The sequence below is a fragment of the Chelmon rostratus genome, chromosome 19 (genome assembly GCF_017976325.1).
Source record: "Chelmon rostratus isolate fCheRos1 chromosome 19, fCheRos1.pri, whole genome shotgun sequence".
Taxonomy (NCBI): domain Eukaryota; kingdom Metazoa; phylum Chordata; class Actinopteri; order Chaetodontiformes; family Chaetodontidae; genus Chelmon; species Chelmon rostratus.
The window spans coordinates 13532997-13549692 of NC_055676.1; the positions used below are offsets into that span (position 1 = coordinate 13532997).

General features: G+C 43.2%; 1 protein-coding gene across 4 annotated transcripts in view; it reads left to right on the forward strand.

Moving 5' to 3' along the window:
- Window positions 1-16667, forward strand: part of abl1 (c-abl oncogene 1, non-receptor tyrosine kinase) — a 34055-nt gene extending 17388 nt beyond the window's left edge. For 2 of the 4 annotated variants that reach the window (XM_041960871.1, XM_041960873.1), the window contains exons 2-11: window positions 6292-6456; window positions 7401-7696; window positions 9949-10239; window positions 10465-10549; window positions 10720-10897; window positions 11423-11607; window positions 11830-11982; window positions 12361-12450; window positions 12559-12687; window positions 13184-16667. In XM_041960871.1, the coding sequence (XP_041816805.1) occupies window positions 6292-6456; window positions 7401-7696; window positions 9949-10239; window positions 10465-10549; window positions 10720-10897; window positions 11423-11607; window positions 11830-11982; window positions 12361-12450; window positions 12559-12687; window positions 13184-14871 (3260 nt within the window). In that variant the 3' untranslated portion in view covers window positions 14872-16667. The remainder of the gene's footprint in view (window positions 1-6291; window positions 6457-7400; window positions 7697-9948; window positions 10240-10464; window positions 10550-10719; window positions 10898-11422; window positions 11608-11829; window positions 11983-12360; window positions 12451-12558; window positions 12688-13183) is intronic. The other 2 variants (XM_041960872.1, XM_041960874.1) reach the window with 1 other exon arrangement.
- Window positions 16668-16696: the final 29 nt, after the last annotated feature.

Genomic DNA, 16696 nt, shown 5'->3' on the forward strand with positions numbered 1-16696 from the left:
ATAATTAGCAGAGATGTCGGGAAGGGGAAAAAAAATCAGGGGTTGTGGGAGACATGGGAACAATGATAAAAGATGGAGTATCACTGTGTAAAGGCTAAACAATGATTTCTGTACTGTGGAAACAGAAGAATGGGGAGGGGAAAGTAGAGAGTAAGTACAGGGGAGGGCGAGGGAGGCCAGACACACTGGCTAGCTGAAGAAGAAAGAAGTGGAAAAAGACGGCAAAGAGAATACAAGGAAATCTGACTCCTGGTCGTGTCCCACTTAACTCTTGTTTATGAGGAGAGGGGATCTAATCTCAGGCTGCGCTCTTCTTTTTAGTTTCTTTGCTATGTTCCATTACTTGGATGTTCTTTGCTGCTTCCATAACGAATTTGAAAGATAGTGTAGATCCGCGAAGGGGAGTTTGAAGAAATCCAGGGCACGCTGAGTCTCTGCATGATCAACATAGTAATTGATTGGCAATTGAAGACTCAAGGAAATCTTATGTGTGCCAAAGATTGCGCAACCAAATGATTTAATAGAGTTAATAGTTCTGATACACTCCCCACTGAAGTGGATGACAGTGATAGAGTTGCTAATTTCCAGATGCATGGAACAAGGTACATCAAATGTCATGCTGAGATGTTCCACCTCGACTTAAACATTCATTAGTGCTGGAGGCCTTATTTGTATTTTTCTCCAAGTTGTAAACTGTTTGACATTAGAAAACGGAATTAGAATATTTTATGACACCTTTCAGTTACTGTACATGCTGAAAATATCCCCCACAGTGGGTAGAACCATATCAAGTGTATGATCTGAATCGTCCCCCTTGTTCTTCACCACCTCCCACTCAGGTGATGACAGGTGATGGAAGATAAATATGTAAGATAGAGATTGTCTATCCCTCAGCCCTCTGAAATATGCGGTTTGGGACCAGGTCCAACTTCATGGAAGTGGAGTACACTGTTATATAGATTCATGGTTTTGGACCCATGCCACTTCTGGTTTCTGTTGTGCCCAGGCAGTTAGTTTGTTGTATTTTCCTTTCTGCCAAGGTGTAAATGTGCTTATTTAAGATGGCTGGAATCAAAACTAGCAGGGTTCTTTTAGACTAAATCAAAAGGACCAAGTGGAATCAGCCATGATGGATTTTTTTTGTTTTGCTTTGTGCTTTTTAAAGTAGTCTGGTTTTTGGAGAAATTTCTATCTTGTGTCAGTATGTGAGTTTGGATGCGTTCCCATTGCTCATAGCAGAACAGTCATAGCTATGAATTCTTCACTAGTTCCACACACATTTAGTCATTTTGAGTGTCATCCCAGCAATTCAGCCAGGACATGCTGCAATTTCTCCCACTGCATGACTCTGGAGAACTGCAGTCTGATCTTATTTTTTTTCTGTTTATTTCCCACTCACCTCCTGAGTTTCCTTTTTTCCATGTCTTTTATTTTCTTCTCTCTCTGAGCTTGTGCTGTCATCATCCATGTGTCAGTGTGCCGTCACCCTCTCACAAAGAGCTGTGGTATTTGGGGCCGTAAAGTGGACATGTGTGGCATGGGCTGCTCAGATGCGCTGCCCACAGACTTTATGACCAGGCTCTGGACATATGGTATGTCCTGCTTGCTCTCAGGTCTGTGTCTTGCTTAGTTGTGCTCTTTTTCTGTCTTGCTTGATCTCTGGCCTTACCTTATGCCCAAATTTGACAAAACTCGGCTGTGTCGTTTTCGTATGTCTTCTGTATCCATTGAGAACGCCCCACTTTTGTTTGGCAACGGAAATATGAATGTTTGCTTGCTATTTATTAAAAAATGTACAGTTTTTACAAAACATTGTCAGCACCCGAACAATGTAATCCAACACAGTATCAATGCAAATGTTAATACTTTGTTTAAACTGTGTACCTAATAACAAAAAAATGTTATTGGACTGCCAGTATTTGCAGTGTATGAATACATGGATGTTACCATCTTGTGTCAAGAAATTTGAATACAAACAGATTAAATGTGAGTGTTTTTAGCTAATAAGTGCAATTGGCTAATTGAGCAAAGAACGATGACATGAGACCATGTCACATTTTTTAAATGCCAGTGAACTAAGTGATAGTGAAAGAAACAGTTTTTCAAATGCTAAACAGACATCTTTAAATACTGGAATAATTATCATCTGTCTCAGTTGAAGTACCGTATACTACTTTCTGAAAAGTGGTATATTGTGCTGTAGGAAAGGGACTGCTCTCCTTATGGGACTTTTGGGTTTTCTGTCTCTGAACCATGTCTGTCTTTATTTTTGCATTGGGTACATTGATACCTGTATCTATCCCAGCTGAACAAAGCGCCCCTGATTGTTTCTCCAAAGTGCAACAGGCCTGCCTCTTTTTAGCACTGAAGCCCACCTAAATATGAGAGTATGACTGAGGCAGTTTGCTCCAGATGAAATAGAATCTGGCATGTTCTCATACAAAATGGCAGGTTTGTGACCTAAAAGAAGCACCACATTTGGTTTTGATTGTGCTCAGGCTGGCGAGCCTAACTTGGCAAAAGAGGCTGAGTGAAAGTCTTTGACTGGCCTGCTAACACACCGATTCCTGCAACTTGCAAACAATGTCATGTGACTGGCTGTAGGCCGCATATGTTCTGTTTACTTCCTTAGGGTTAGACTAATATAAATTCTTTGTTTATTCTTGCTTTGAGGGACTCGCAAGTCATATCTTCTCCCACCGTGACTCCAGAGATCCTTCATCATCTGGGGTGGACACAATCACACAAACATACTTGAGGTTGCACACCAACGCCCAGAAGCAGGCCCGTCTTCTGGTCTTCATGTTCTTTTCCTGTTTTGATAGGTAGTAGAATGTTCAAGATGCGCTCAACTAATTCTATTTATTCCAGTTTTTATCATATTTGCTATCAATTCCTTGTCAACCACAGTCTGTCATCGGCCGGCAAATCATTTTTAATTGATGATTTCATTATCAGGGACAATCCTGAATTTATGTCTTTGTTTTGAAACTTGGCTAAGCTGCGATAACAGTGCAGGTCTTGTTGTTGAGTCAACCCCTCCCAGCTTTAGTTTTATGAGCTACACTTGAGTACATAAGAAAGGAAGTGGAGTTGCCATTTTGTTTAATAATTATGTCTTGCATGAAATTTGCTTCCTTTGAATATGTTGCTCTTCAGTTGAATTGTGCATGTTGCGCTGGATTCTTTAACATCTACTGGCCACTTAATTACAGGGCAAACTTAATGATGAATTCATAACTACACGGTTTAAAGTTAGGCAGTGCCCATGCATTCTCTTTGAGATGACTCTGTGCACACAAAAGTTTAAGCAGTGGTAATCAGAAAACATTATATTCAGTGAATTATTCATTCGGGCTCTTGGGTCTCCATCAATTTCTGTTCTAAAATCTGAATGTTATTGATGCCATTGCCCCCAGTAAAGCAAAAGTAGTCTTGAAGAAAGAGATACCATGGATAAATACCATGATTTGCAAATGGTGTCAAAAAGCTGAAAGCAGGTGCCAACAACAGAATACCTTACCATGATTATGCAGACGATGCACAGCTTTTTTTTATGATATTACCAGGTGAATATGATCTCACACAAGCACTGAATAAGCACACTCTACAAATAATGATTTCCCCCAGTTAAACAAAGATTAAACACAAATAACTGTCTTTGGACCCACAAAAGAACAAATAAAAGTCAGCACCCAACTTCCATCGCTGACAGTATGATTGATGATTAGAAAATCAAGATGAAAGGACTTACAGTATATCTTAGCAGGATTCAGCATCTTCAGCAGGCTCAAATACCGTAACACTTTCTTTAAAGGTCTCTAAAAAGTAAAGAATGCAGCTACCAGTCCTAAGACCAAGATAGTGGATCACATCAGTTGTCAGATCTTCATGCTGGCTTCCTGTTTGTCAGAGCAATTATTTTAGAATACTACTTTTGCTTTACAGTACACTGAACGGTTGAGGGCAAAAATACATTTCTGATCAGCTGCTCCTTTTTGAAGCATCCAGACCTCTTAGATCATCTGGGACAGGCCTTCTCATTCTGTCATCGTCCCATTTGTCAATTTTTTCTAAATTCTATTTATGTGAAATTTTACACGCCATACTGTTATGTTAAAGCACTTTGAATTGCCTTGTTGTTGAAAGGTGGTATGCAAATAAACTTGCCTTGCCTTGTACTGAGTATATACACAGTTGCGAGAGGGTGCATGTGCCTTTTCTGTTCAGTCCCTGCTTTGCCACAAAGTACCTCTCAGCTCTCTGCTCCGTGTTTCCACCAAATCTTAGTGCACATTGTTCTTTTACCCAAGTCAAGATCATGAGCCTTATATTGTGAATAAAGCACAGTTGTGGTACAGTACACAGGTTCAGGGTGATTTTGTCTGTTTAAACTGAGGTCTACTTTAGAATAAACTGATCTTAGCACTCCTTCTGCAGACATAGTGTCTGCAAAAGATACATCAGGTGATCTCACTTCTTATTTTTTGTAGAAACACACTGTGGATCTGTGGAATTTTTCTCAACTAACATCCACTTATGCAATAAATGCGGTGAGCAATTATGCAGCTGGGGAACTTGGTTTTGCTCCAGTGCTTTCCAGCATATGATGAAAAGCTTGAATCTCCAAAATATTACCTTTTCAACAGCCATGACAGTCACATGTGTCTTCGACATAATCAGATGAGTAGGTTTTTGAAGAGTTTTATGAGCCTAAAACGGAGAGGAAATATAAAAACATCAAAACTTGAAGATATATGGTTTTCAGTGGATAGAGATGATACAATGGAGAACTGTTCCTTCGTGCGTGCGTGCGTGCGTGCGTGCATACACGGAATTGGGAAATGCTTAAAGTTGGCCACAGTTTTCCTGCCTGCGGTACTAATGGCATGATATGCACTCACTTAAAATCGTCATAAACAGCTGGTTTTATGTTTTTATCAGACTGTGACCAGCAGTTCAGACATGCTGGCTTCTGTATGTTAGTGAGCTATCCTAAGAAAAAACCTTTGCAACCTTAAATCTGTGTGAGTGGCAGTACTTCAGCCATTAATGTGCATTGGAACAAATTCAGTTACTAAAGTAACTTATTTCCAAGTCAGTATTTGGTGTCTGTTGTTACCAAATCCCCAGACTCTGCATACTACCTCCTCCATCTCATTCACTTATTTGTCTGTCTGTGTTTTGCTATTCAAACAACTTTTAATTGGGCATTCAGCCTAATTTTCTAAAGCTTTCTAAACGTAACAGTAATTATATATATATATATATATATATATTTATTTTATTGCATCATTAAAAATGTAAATATGCATTTCTACGCTTGGCCACTGTCATTTATCACATGTTGTGTGGAGAATTGGAAGATAAAGTTCAGTTTTAGTGTCTTTCATCACTTTTGGGTTTGGTTGGTTTCCTAATGGTGCTGTTTTCTTACAAATTCATTTCCTCGCATGCTACGGATGCAGAAAACCTAGTGCCGCTTTAGCCTGTTGTCTCTGCTGGAAAGATGTGGGTGTTTGTGAGCTGAGGGCTGTGAAATGTAAGATGCCTCTAAAACATGTGTGACAACAGCTGAGCGAGCCACACAATCATGCTTGTTTAGGCCAAACTGCAGTTAAAAGTACTCTCCTCACTTCACCTCTCTCTTCCTCTTAAACACAATTTTCTTGTTTTCTCCACATTCTTTCCATTTTCCACATTTTGTAATTCAGCCATCAATTTTACTGCTCTAAAATGACTATAATTCAAGCTGTGTCTGTAATTAACGTAACTATAAGTTAAAGCACTTTGAACTCCGGCTCATTACCTGTGAGCGCGAGCACGTCCATTTTACAGTTACAGTGAAGATTCATGCTGAGACACATACTCACGGTCTGATATGTGGTAGTTGTCTGGGTATTCAAGAAAATGAAAACTAAGCAGGGATAATCCAGGAAATGAAAAGTTATAGAGACAGCAGGGACACAGCAGGTCACATGATCAGGTTTATTGCTCTAATCCCACGTTGGGATCACAGCTGATGACCTGCTTGTTGGAGCAAGAGTCAGTTGAAGGGGATGTAGAAGAATTTAAAATGACACATGGAGAGGCAAGAGTTGACACTGCTGAATCATCCTACATGTGTGAAGCTTTATGGGGAAAACTACTTCTCAGTGTCGCAGCATAGCAAACACATGCCCACAGATCTCCCTCACTCTCCTCTCAGCAAAGCATTGTTTCATGTTTTCCCGCACATCTGAGTGAATCAAATGTGTTCTGATGGACTGATTCTCTTTTTTGTTTTTTCAGAAGCTCTCCAGAGACCAGACTTTGAGGGTCAGGGTCTGACAGAAGCGGCCCGCTGGAACTCCAAAGAGAACCTGTTGGCTGGACCCAGCGAGAATGACCCCAACCTGTTTGTCGCACTCTATGATTTTGTTGCCAGCGGTGACAACACACTCAGCATCACTAAAGGTAGGGAAAAGAGCAAAAATACTCCCATTCATTCTTATATTTAATTTGTGTAAAACTAGGAATGATTCAGACCATTTTGAAATCTGGCTTAGCGGTTTTACTGAATCGATTTGACAGAATTTAAATTAATTTTTTGCATTTTTAACAACTGTCACTGCTGGTGGCTGTTGGAGGTGGCATGCAAAGTGACATGTCCTGATACGGTTATGAATCTTACTGGGAATCTGCTTATTTGCTTCCCGTCGCCTTCCCTCTCTGTCTTCATCCCCGCGTGACTCTCACTTCCTGACAGTGGTCTCACACATGGGTTGTTTTCTTCCTCTGAAGCGGCTGTAAAACAATACCACAGATGGAACACACAGGCGAACAGAGGAAGGAAGGGGGGAACATATGCACCGGAATAAACAAGAAAACGTCCTGTACAACAGTACTTTCCAGTCGTAATATGAGCTGTTGCAGCAAAAAGGTTCATTTTACTTTACGTCTGTATTGCCAGACAACAAACTTGTTTGAATTTGAAGTTTGACTGACAACATTTGGCCACTTTTAAAATTTAAATCTGTAATTTGAAGATATTTTTTGTTGCATCCTGTCTAAACGAAAGGAAAGAGATGGATTTCTTTAGTCTGGGTCACCTAATGTCTGGCGGAAAAAAAAAAGCCCCTGCTTCCTGATCTGAGGAAACATGACATTAGATACAGTGAATTCCTGAGCGTGTGACTTAACACATGCCGAGTTCAGTTCTAGTACAGTGTACGTACCATGGTAGCCTATTCTTAATGCAAAGGACATGAGAGTTTCACAACAGTCCGACTTGTGGAAATACCCTTTTTAAGATCACAGGAATGAGCTGTAACCATTAAATAATATTGAAGAATGCATATGCAGTCAATGAGATACTTGCCTGGATACTATTTGAAATCTTAATGTCACATGTTGACTAGGAGAGAAGCTGCGTGTGCTGGGTTACAACCACAACGGCGAGTGGTGTGAGGCGCAGACTAAGAATGGCCAGGGTTGGGTGCCGTCCAACTACATCACCCCTGTCAACAGCCTGGAGAAACACAGCTGGTACCATGGACCCGTATCACGCAACGCGGCAGAGTACCTGCTCAGCTCAGGCATCAACGGGAGCTTTCTGGTCCGCGAGAGTGAGAGCAGCCCCGGCCAGAGATCCATTTCTCTGCGGTACGAGGGAAGAGTCTACCATTACAGGATTAACACTGCGTCTGACGGCAAGGTGGGCATCAGGAAAGGCAACCACATACTATACATGCACATCAAGAATGGTCAACTCAATAAAAAAAGTTGTAATTACTGTATGTTGACATTGAAAAAATGCTGGTAAACCCAACACAAGCTCACAAACAACGTCAAGTTCATCCTGCTTTCACACAGGATCTAATCTAAGAATCTAAGGGCTAAAACTGATTGTTTGATGTGGTTTTGAGGTTTATTATTTGGTTCATGAAGGCAGGATGTTACTTAGAGCACGTGGCAGGATCTACCACACTGTTTCCCAACCCTGGTCCTGGAGTACTACAGCCCTGCATGTTTTAGATGTATCCCTGCTCCAGCACACCTGATTCAAATGAATGGCTCTTTATCAGGCCTCAGCAGAGCCCAGTAACGAGCTGAGCATTTGAATCAGGTGTGTTGGAGCACGGAAACATCTAAACATGCAGGGCAGTGGTACTCCAGGACCAGGGCTGGGAAACACTGATCTACCACATTGTTCTGTATCAGCTCTAGTTGGAATGTAATGACTGTTTTAAAGTAAAGACAGTAGCCAGGTGCAGTAAAACAAGGGGATTGTTGCAGCACTTCGATAAATGACAAAACATATTTTTATCACGCACAGACACACATGTACCCGTGCACACACACAGTCGTGTTTCCATTAGTTTTTGGCCCTGACAACATCAGTGTTTATACCAGAAAATGTCCCCAATAGGTTACAAAATCATGCACACAAACAGACACTCACAAATAATCACAGATATCTGCAAGAACAGATTGTTGCATTGTTCTGTTCTGTCTGAAACCTGGCCAGGACACAGTTTTCGTCATTCAGGGAACTATTTTTTAAGTGTCCCTAAAATCCATAAAAGCATAATGAGGTTTTGCATAATGTATTGCTTGAAATCGTGTACCTTATGTGAAAAGCTTGAGGTTGGGCAGAGAAGTTAGAGTTTAGTTAAAGTAAGAGCTTTTAAATGACAGGTAAGGTCCCCCATCCTGGTGGTTGTGATAGAAGTTAAGGCTATATTTCGTTGTGTGTACGGCTCAGTTTCTTCAGTGGGATTCCCCCAAAACACTATGTCAATTGAGAAGCCACTGCCATTTTGGCTGTGTCACCCTCCTGTCTGTGATGCAGCGAGGTGAGCTAGCTTGAGGAACGTTAGCTATGACAAGAATGCCTCTAACCACCGCTGTGCTGCTAATAATGGCCAGCAGATGCGAGGCCGGCCAGACACTGACGCCCATGCTAAGACATGCATTAACACAGACAGATGCAGCCAAGTATGCACACACACACACACACACACACACACACACACACACACACACACACAGTTCCCCATCTCATATTGTTTTCCATCCTCCCACAAAGCTACAACTCAAGAGTCTGGTATGACTTCTCCCATAATTTGAGATTACCTCAGCACTCCCCCGAGCTGCAGCTTTGTTTCACACTGACTCTGTGATTAACGCTGCTCTGAATAACTAAGATTTTTATGTTAGTAAATAGATTTTTTCCCCCCTTCATTTAGTCAATGGTCGTGGTTAAAGCCAGCCAACTGACCATTAAATCCTCTTTAGATTTTAAAGGTCTTTTCACTGCAGTCAAGGTTGTCCTTTTTCCCCTTTTCCTCCACATGCCTTCAGCTCGCTCAAAGAGCCCGTTCACAAGTGAAGAAATGCACAGTGCAGATTGTAGAGCAAATCATTTTTTGGGTTATGTAAGACTTGGACAATGGAAAAGACTGTGTCCACTGAGCCCTGACCAATATCCTTCCCTCCACCAACTTCCCCGACTAATTCCTTGTGAGTTTTGAATAGGCTAAGACCGTTCATTCTGAAGACAACATGTTAGTGTTGTTTTGTCAAGACATTGAGTCGTTTATTTCATGCTGTGTTACTAGCACTTTGCCAGTTACTTCCACTCTTATACATTTCTCAAATACCCCTTATTGTTTCCAGACAGGATGTGTAAGCACTAGCATGTAATGAAAAGACTTTGTAACATTTGGGCATCTTTGTTTATTAAAATCTTGTGTTGCACAGTTTTGACGGTGATAGTTGAAAAATATTGAAAATAGTGTAAGCTGATGTCATCATTGAAAATAATTTATCTTGTATTAGTCCAAAAATCTAAACTACGTCTGATCTGTGATGTAGCACAGGAATGAATGTCATCACAGCTGTTAAAAACTCTGTTGATATAATCAAAGCTGAGCTGACCTCTCGTGTGCATCTGCTCAAATGTAGAAACTCTTTTTCCTCCAGCTGTACGTCTCGTCAGAGAGCCGTTTCAACACACTGGCGGAGCTGGTGCACCACCATTCCACGGTGGCCGACGGCCTCATCACCACGCTGCACTACCCGGCGCCGAAACGCAACAAGCCCACCATCTACGGAGTGTCTCCCAACTACGACAAGTGGGAGATGGAGCGCACTGACATTACCATGAAGCACAAGCTGGGAGGGGGCCAGTACGGGGAGGTGTACGAGGGGGTTTGGAAGAAGTACAACCTCACTGTGGCTGTCAAGACACTAAAGGTAAGATGACGAGTTGAACAAGAGTCTATATGCAGACTGGGTTTCTAAGCTCGTATGACTTCGTGAGGAAAGGATGGGAATTTTAACACCTATCATCCTCACATATTAACTCTGTCAGCTATAAATCTCTAATTTGGCTGAATAATACTACCATCTGCTGCCATATGGATGCAACTGCAACCAGCCTGTGGTTTTGCTCACTTTTTTTTTTTTTTGCTCTGTCAGGAGGATACGATGGAGGTGGAGGAGTTTCTCAAGGAGGCTGCTGTCATGAAAGAGATCAAACACCCCAACCTGGTACAACTGCTAGGTATGTTAAGAGCCTCTGGAATTTGTCTCTCCTCAACAGGAGATAAAGAAAAACGCTGATGAAGTATTAAGCAGTATTTTGTAGGTTAAATCGTTTCTCGTGCAGCACGCCAGTGTATTTTAAAGATCACTGCATGTCATTGAGTATTTCTGTGTTTTGTTTTTTGGCAGGTGTGTGCACACGGGAGCCACCGTTCTACATTATCACAGAGTTCATGACCCATGGAAACCTACTAGACTACCTGAGGGAGTGCAACAGGGAGGAGGTCAATGCGGTGGTGCTGCTCCACATGGCCACACAGATCTCCTCTGCCATGGAGTACCTGGAGAAAAAAAACTTTATACACAGGTGGGTGTAAAGATCTTCTTATACTTTCCACTGCCTGATTCTGTCTTCAGTAGTGTGATCTCAGAGAGAACTGCAAGAATACCAGAGAAGAAAAAAAAAATCTTCTTCGTCCTTAAACCTCATGTTCTTTTTTCGTCTCATTCCTGAGCTGCTCTCCCTGCAGTCTCCCATCTGGACGAGCGGAGTTTTATCACAGACAAGTCGATGTTGTAACACAGCTAGTTTGTTCTGGCACGTTTAACAGGGTCCTTCAGAATAGATGAGATGATTTATGTCTTTCGTATTAGCCAAAGTGCAGTTTGATTTTTAAACCTGACAAGACGCAGCTTGTGATTCTGCTCCATACAAAACATCTGTAGAAATCCAACACTGCAGTGGATGTTGTAACGACACACTGTTGATATTTTTTTCGTACTAATGGCTGGGTTCAAGTCGGCTCATGTATTTTAACTTTATCGTCTGTTTCTGACTCCACCATGGCCTCCTGTTCATCACTCATTCACCTCTCTGTATTGTCTCCTGCAGGGACTTAGCTGCCCGGAACTGTCTGGTCGGGGAGAACCACCTGGTGAAGGTTGCAGACTTCGGCCTAAGCAGGCTAATGACTGGAGACACGTACACAGCTCATGCTGGGGCCAAGTTCCCCATCAAGTGGACTGCTCCGGAGAGTCTGGCCTACAACAAGTTCTCTATTAAGTCTGATGTCTGGGGTAAGTTTGATTTAAGTCAGACAATGGATTCCTGATGTTCTTGCCTGAGCAGCTAATTTTTTTCAGGTTCCTATTCAACAAAGGGAAACAGTTTTACTCATAATACTGTTGCATATAATCCCACTATGACTTTACATTCAAGTCTTTTAGTTCTTGACATGTTTCTGGTTGTTTTTTGTTGTATGAGTCACACAAACAACTGTCTTGTGCCCACATCTTTAGCATTTGGCGTGCTGCTGTGGGAGATCGCCACTTATGGCATGTCCCCCTACCCCGGCATTGATCTGTCCCAAGTCTACGAGCTGCTGGAGAAAGACTACCGTATGGACCGACCAGAGGGCTGCCCCGAGAAGGTCTATGAGCTCATGACGGCCTGTGAGTAGCAGAACTCATCTATCCAGAATATGATTAGAGGCAATGTATTCTACCATTTAAGTACACACACGCTTAACTAAATGGTCAGCTGTTTGCACTCAGCATATACATTTTAGTACATTTTAGCTGCTGTTGGTATATTTTTATTGTCTCAGTATATTTTCATTGCATTTTCAAATGTTTTTACTGCATGTTTGTTTATTTTACTCTAGTATCTTTATTTTATTATCTTTCTTATCTTTCTTATTATCTTGTTTCTAACATGGGGGTCGCAATGCAAATCTCATTGACATGCCATGCTCAATGACAATAAAGGCAATCTTGAATCTTCTGTTGGAGGGACTTTTATATTCTTTTTTGTGTTTTTCTTCCTGTCAGGTTGGAGGTGGAACCCTTCAGAACGTCCGTCTTTTGCTGAAACACACCAGGCCTTTGAGACCATGTTCCAGGAGTCCAGCATCTCTGATGGTCAGCGCTGCTTTCTTTTATATCCAACACGCCTTCACTTGTTGGTGTCAAGATGTGGAAAGTCATGTTTGGTTGTTTGTCACATTTTGATTGTATTTGTATTTTTAGAGGTGGAAAAGGAGCTGGGCAAGAAAGGGAAGAAGGCGACATTAGGTTCCATCCAGCAGGCTCCAGAGCTGCCCACCAAAACCAGAACCCTCCGCAAAAACATGGACAACCGGGATGGAGATAGTCCAGGTGAGACGCGCTCACTCCCTCTTGATACATTCAAATAGGAATACTTGGTCAAATGTAAAGTACCCAAGCCAGCCCCAAAAGTAAAGTAAAGACTTGATCTTTGTACTAAAATGTTAAGATGTTAGAGCAAAATGACAGGCCTTTCAGTTCATCCAGATGGTGCTTTGCTTAAGTTACCATCTCGATGCTGTCTTATCTTATTTCCTTTTAGTTTCCCTTTGAGTTAAGACAGTCTGAGCTTTTAACACCCAGTAAGATCAAGTGCAGTCTGAGATGTTTGGCTGTGACCACAGAGCTAAGAGCTACGTCTCCGTTAGCTCCGGAATCACCTGCCAACTCGACCTCCTTCTGAACACCTGTTTACCTTTCTTGGACAAGGCTTTGTTCTTTTCCTACTCCGTCAAAGTATTTTGTAATTGTAGTTTGATAGTTCAAGAAAGTATTTTGTTCTTCTTCGTCGCTGATGAATCCCATGTGCTTTTGGGCCCTTCCTCAGACCCAGTGGAGCCAGAGGCAGCTGTGTCGTCACCCATGCTCCCCAGGAAAGAGCGCCCCCTCCTGGACAGTAACCTGAATGAGGATGACCGCTTGCTACCCAAAGACAAGGACAAGACACGTGGCAGTGGCTTTCTCAGTCTCATCAAGAAAAAGAAAAAGAATGCACCAGCTCCGCCCAAACGCAGCTCCTCTTTCAGAGAGATGGATGTCCACCCTGAGAGGCGGGGCTTGACTCCAGATCCTCGAGACAGTGACAGCTTCAACAATGGTGCATCTTTGGCCATTAATGACGTCACACATGGCCTTGACTCTGCAAAGTTCCTGGGTACTAACAATAACGGGGCAGGGGGCATCACCAACGGGGCTCCTACATACCCAGGACCTTTGTTTCCCAGGAAGAAGGGAGCTCCTGCAGTGCCTGGACCTGGAGGAAAGGCAGCTACAACACCGCCCAGTGAGGAGGAATCCATGTCTAACTCGAAGCGTTTCCTCTGGTCCTCTAGCATCCCCAGCGGCTCAGATGGCACTGAATGGAAGTCTGTCACACTGCCGCGAGACCTCGGCCAGCGCCACTTTGACTCAGGCACCTTCGGGGGCAAGCCAGCTCTGCCACGCAAGAGAACCAGTGAGCAAAAAGGGGAGAACGCCCCACGAATGGGCACCTTAACTCCCCCACCACGTCTGAACACCTCATCAGATGTTTCCTCAGCCTTCTTAGGCAAAGACACTGATCCCAGTCCTGGTTCCAGTCCTCAGGCATTAACACCTAAGGTGGTCAGGAGACCAGGGGTGCCGGGGTTGGAGAACTCCAAGACCAGCGCTCTCCACGCTGAGCTTCTCAAGCCCAATGTGTTTCCTGCTTTAGGAGCAGCCGGAGAAGAGTGCAGGGCCCGCAGACACAAGCACACTGTGGACTCTTCATCCGCCAGGGAAAGAGGAAAGTTACAGAAACCCAAGCCAGCTCCACCTCCACCACCCACCAATGCCAAAACAGGCAAGGTTTCCCGCAGCCCCACTCAAGAAGCCCCCTCCCCCTCATCCACCACCTCAGACATCAAAGCTAAGGGCCTCCCATCTGTCTCAGAGCCCCACCACACAACCACTGCCAGTGACCAAGCCCGCTCACCTCTCAGTGAGGGCTCCAAGAAGCTGCCCCTGGGCTCCACCTCCAAACCTCAACCGTTAAAGACCTCCACCTCCTCCACTTCAGTGAGCACCTCCCTTTCCAGCCAAAGCCTAGGAGGCTTCTCTTCCTCCCTCACCTTCCCCGGCGATCAGAGCTCACCAACTGCTTTCATCCCCCTAGTGAACTCACGACGCTCACTCCGCAAGACTGCACCCCGCCAGGCTGCCGAGCGCACCCCCAACTCAGCCGTGACGCGCGAGATGGTGCTGGAAGGCACGGAGTTGCTCCGCGCAGCCATTTGCCGCAACTCGGAGCAGACGGGTAGCCATAGCGCTGTGCTGGAGGCCGGCAAGAACCTGTCGAAGTACTGCATGAGCTACGTCGACTCGATACAGCAGATGAGGAACAAGTTTGCTTTCCGCGAGGCCATAAACAAGCTCGAGAACAGCCTGCGAGAGCTGCAAATCTGCCCCACCGCCACAGGGGGCGCCAACGCACAGCAGGACTTCAGCAAGCTGCTGTCCTCTGTCAAAGAGATCAGTGACATTGTTCAGAGGTAGCGCCATAAAATCTTAAACTGCCAAGATATAAAAACTAATATGAACTGTATCTTACACTACCCTTTTTTTCTGAGCATGAACTGTGGTTCATCCTGAGCTCATGTTGGAGATCTGAGGGTAAAGCCTGCGGGAGGAGCTGCAGCAGAGTGTAGGTTTTACACTACAGTACACTCTGAAACACTTAAGCCTGTGGTTATTGTGGATGGAATCAAAGGAATCTTTCTGTAGATGTCGTCAGACAGAGTTTGCAATGTTGAAAAGCCTTAACCACAAATGAACAGTGTCTTTTGGCCTTGATTAGAGGCAAGGGGCCAATTCTCTATCACCATGACTTTTCACCAATCAGTTTTTGAAATGATCATGTCTTATGTATTCTAGTTGTGTTTTCCCCTTATCGATGACACTAGTAGGAAAAATAGGCCTGTGATGTCCATCACTGTTGGAATGCTTGGTTTCTCATCGATGCCGATGACAGTGAGCAGAAACAAAACCTAACCTCATCTTGTTCTAGGATGCCTTCTAACACTTTAACAACTGGTTTTCATGCTCAGTGTTCCCCTGTAAGAATTAGGGAGGGTCTGGAATCACAGTGTTTATTGCCTGATGCTTCTGTCCAACACATCCCAGCATTTCATTGCTCCGCACCATGTCATCAGCGAGCGGTTGCGTGCTGAGTGATGAAAATGTCAGTGTTTGTATGAATGCTTTTTTGCAGTATTTGCAACCGTGTGCCATACAATAATAATGGGAGCAAGCAAATGAGGCAGAATGAGCCTCTGGCCTTCATGTTTTTGCTTCACTTCACACTTGGCAACAAATTGTGCCTTAAACACTATTGGCAGAGCTGTTTAAGACTTGCCACTTTACAAGTGCAGAAATGTGGTTAGGAATAGCTGTGTTGATTTGTTTATTAGGTTTAAATGTTTTGCCATACCAAAAACCTTTGTCTCCAGTCTGTGCTGGAGAGGGACCAGGGTGCATGATCTGCAACTCAGTGGATCTGACTGTTGTTTTATGTTGTCCTTAGACTGGACCTTTGTTATTATTATTTTTAAATACAAGTTTGATTCAACTTTCTCTACATGCCAGTCACTAAAGCCATCAGTAGCAGCTCGGCCTTGCAGCATTGTGCTGTTTTATCTGTAAAGAGGGATCACAGACTGAAACAGTGTTTCTCTGACCACTGAAGGGCCTCTTTTGGCTGAAAGAATTCGTTTTGATGGAGGGTTTAGGCCACATGGTCTAAATGCTGTTTCAGAGGCCTTTCCACCCCAGCAAAAAGAAATATATATATACATATACATATATATATATCCTGGGGGAAACACTGGACTGAAATGTTTATGGATTTGTTACTTGCTGTTTTACAAAATAATGTGTAAGTGAGAAGCTGACCATTATAGACTTAAAGAACCCATGAAATTCCACTTTAACACCATACGTTCCTTTATCGTCTGCAACTCTTGGACATTTTCAGTATTTGTGCTGTGGTCTTCTCACCCCATGTGCCCTGTCTGACTGCGATGCCTGAGGACATGTCAACCGCGAGCTGCCTTGACTTCAACATGGTACTGTCAATGTTGCCTTTTTTTTTTTTTTTGTAACTCCTCCCCCTCTACCAGCCATACCACTACTCTACTTTTGTGTCTAAGCATCCTCACCAGTTTTGTAGACAAACTTTGCTTTCCTTTGTAAATATGTTTTCTGTTTCCTATTTGTTTCTCCCTCTAGCCTTGGTGCAATTTTTGTTGCAATAAAATACAAAGCAGTTGTGCTACTTGAAATACATTACTGAGTCTAATGCTGTTTCCTCAGTAAACCAGCT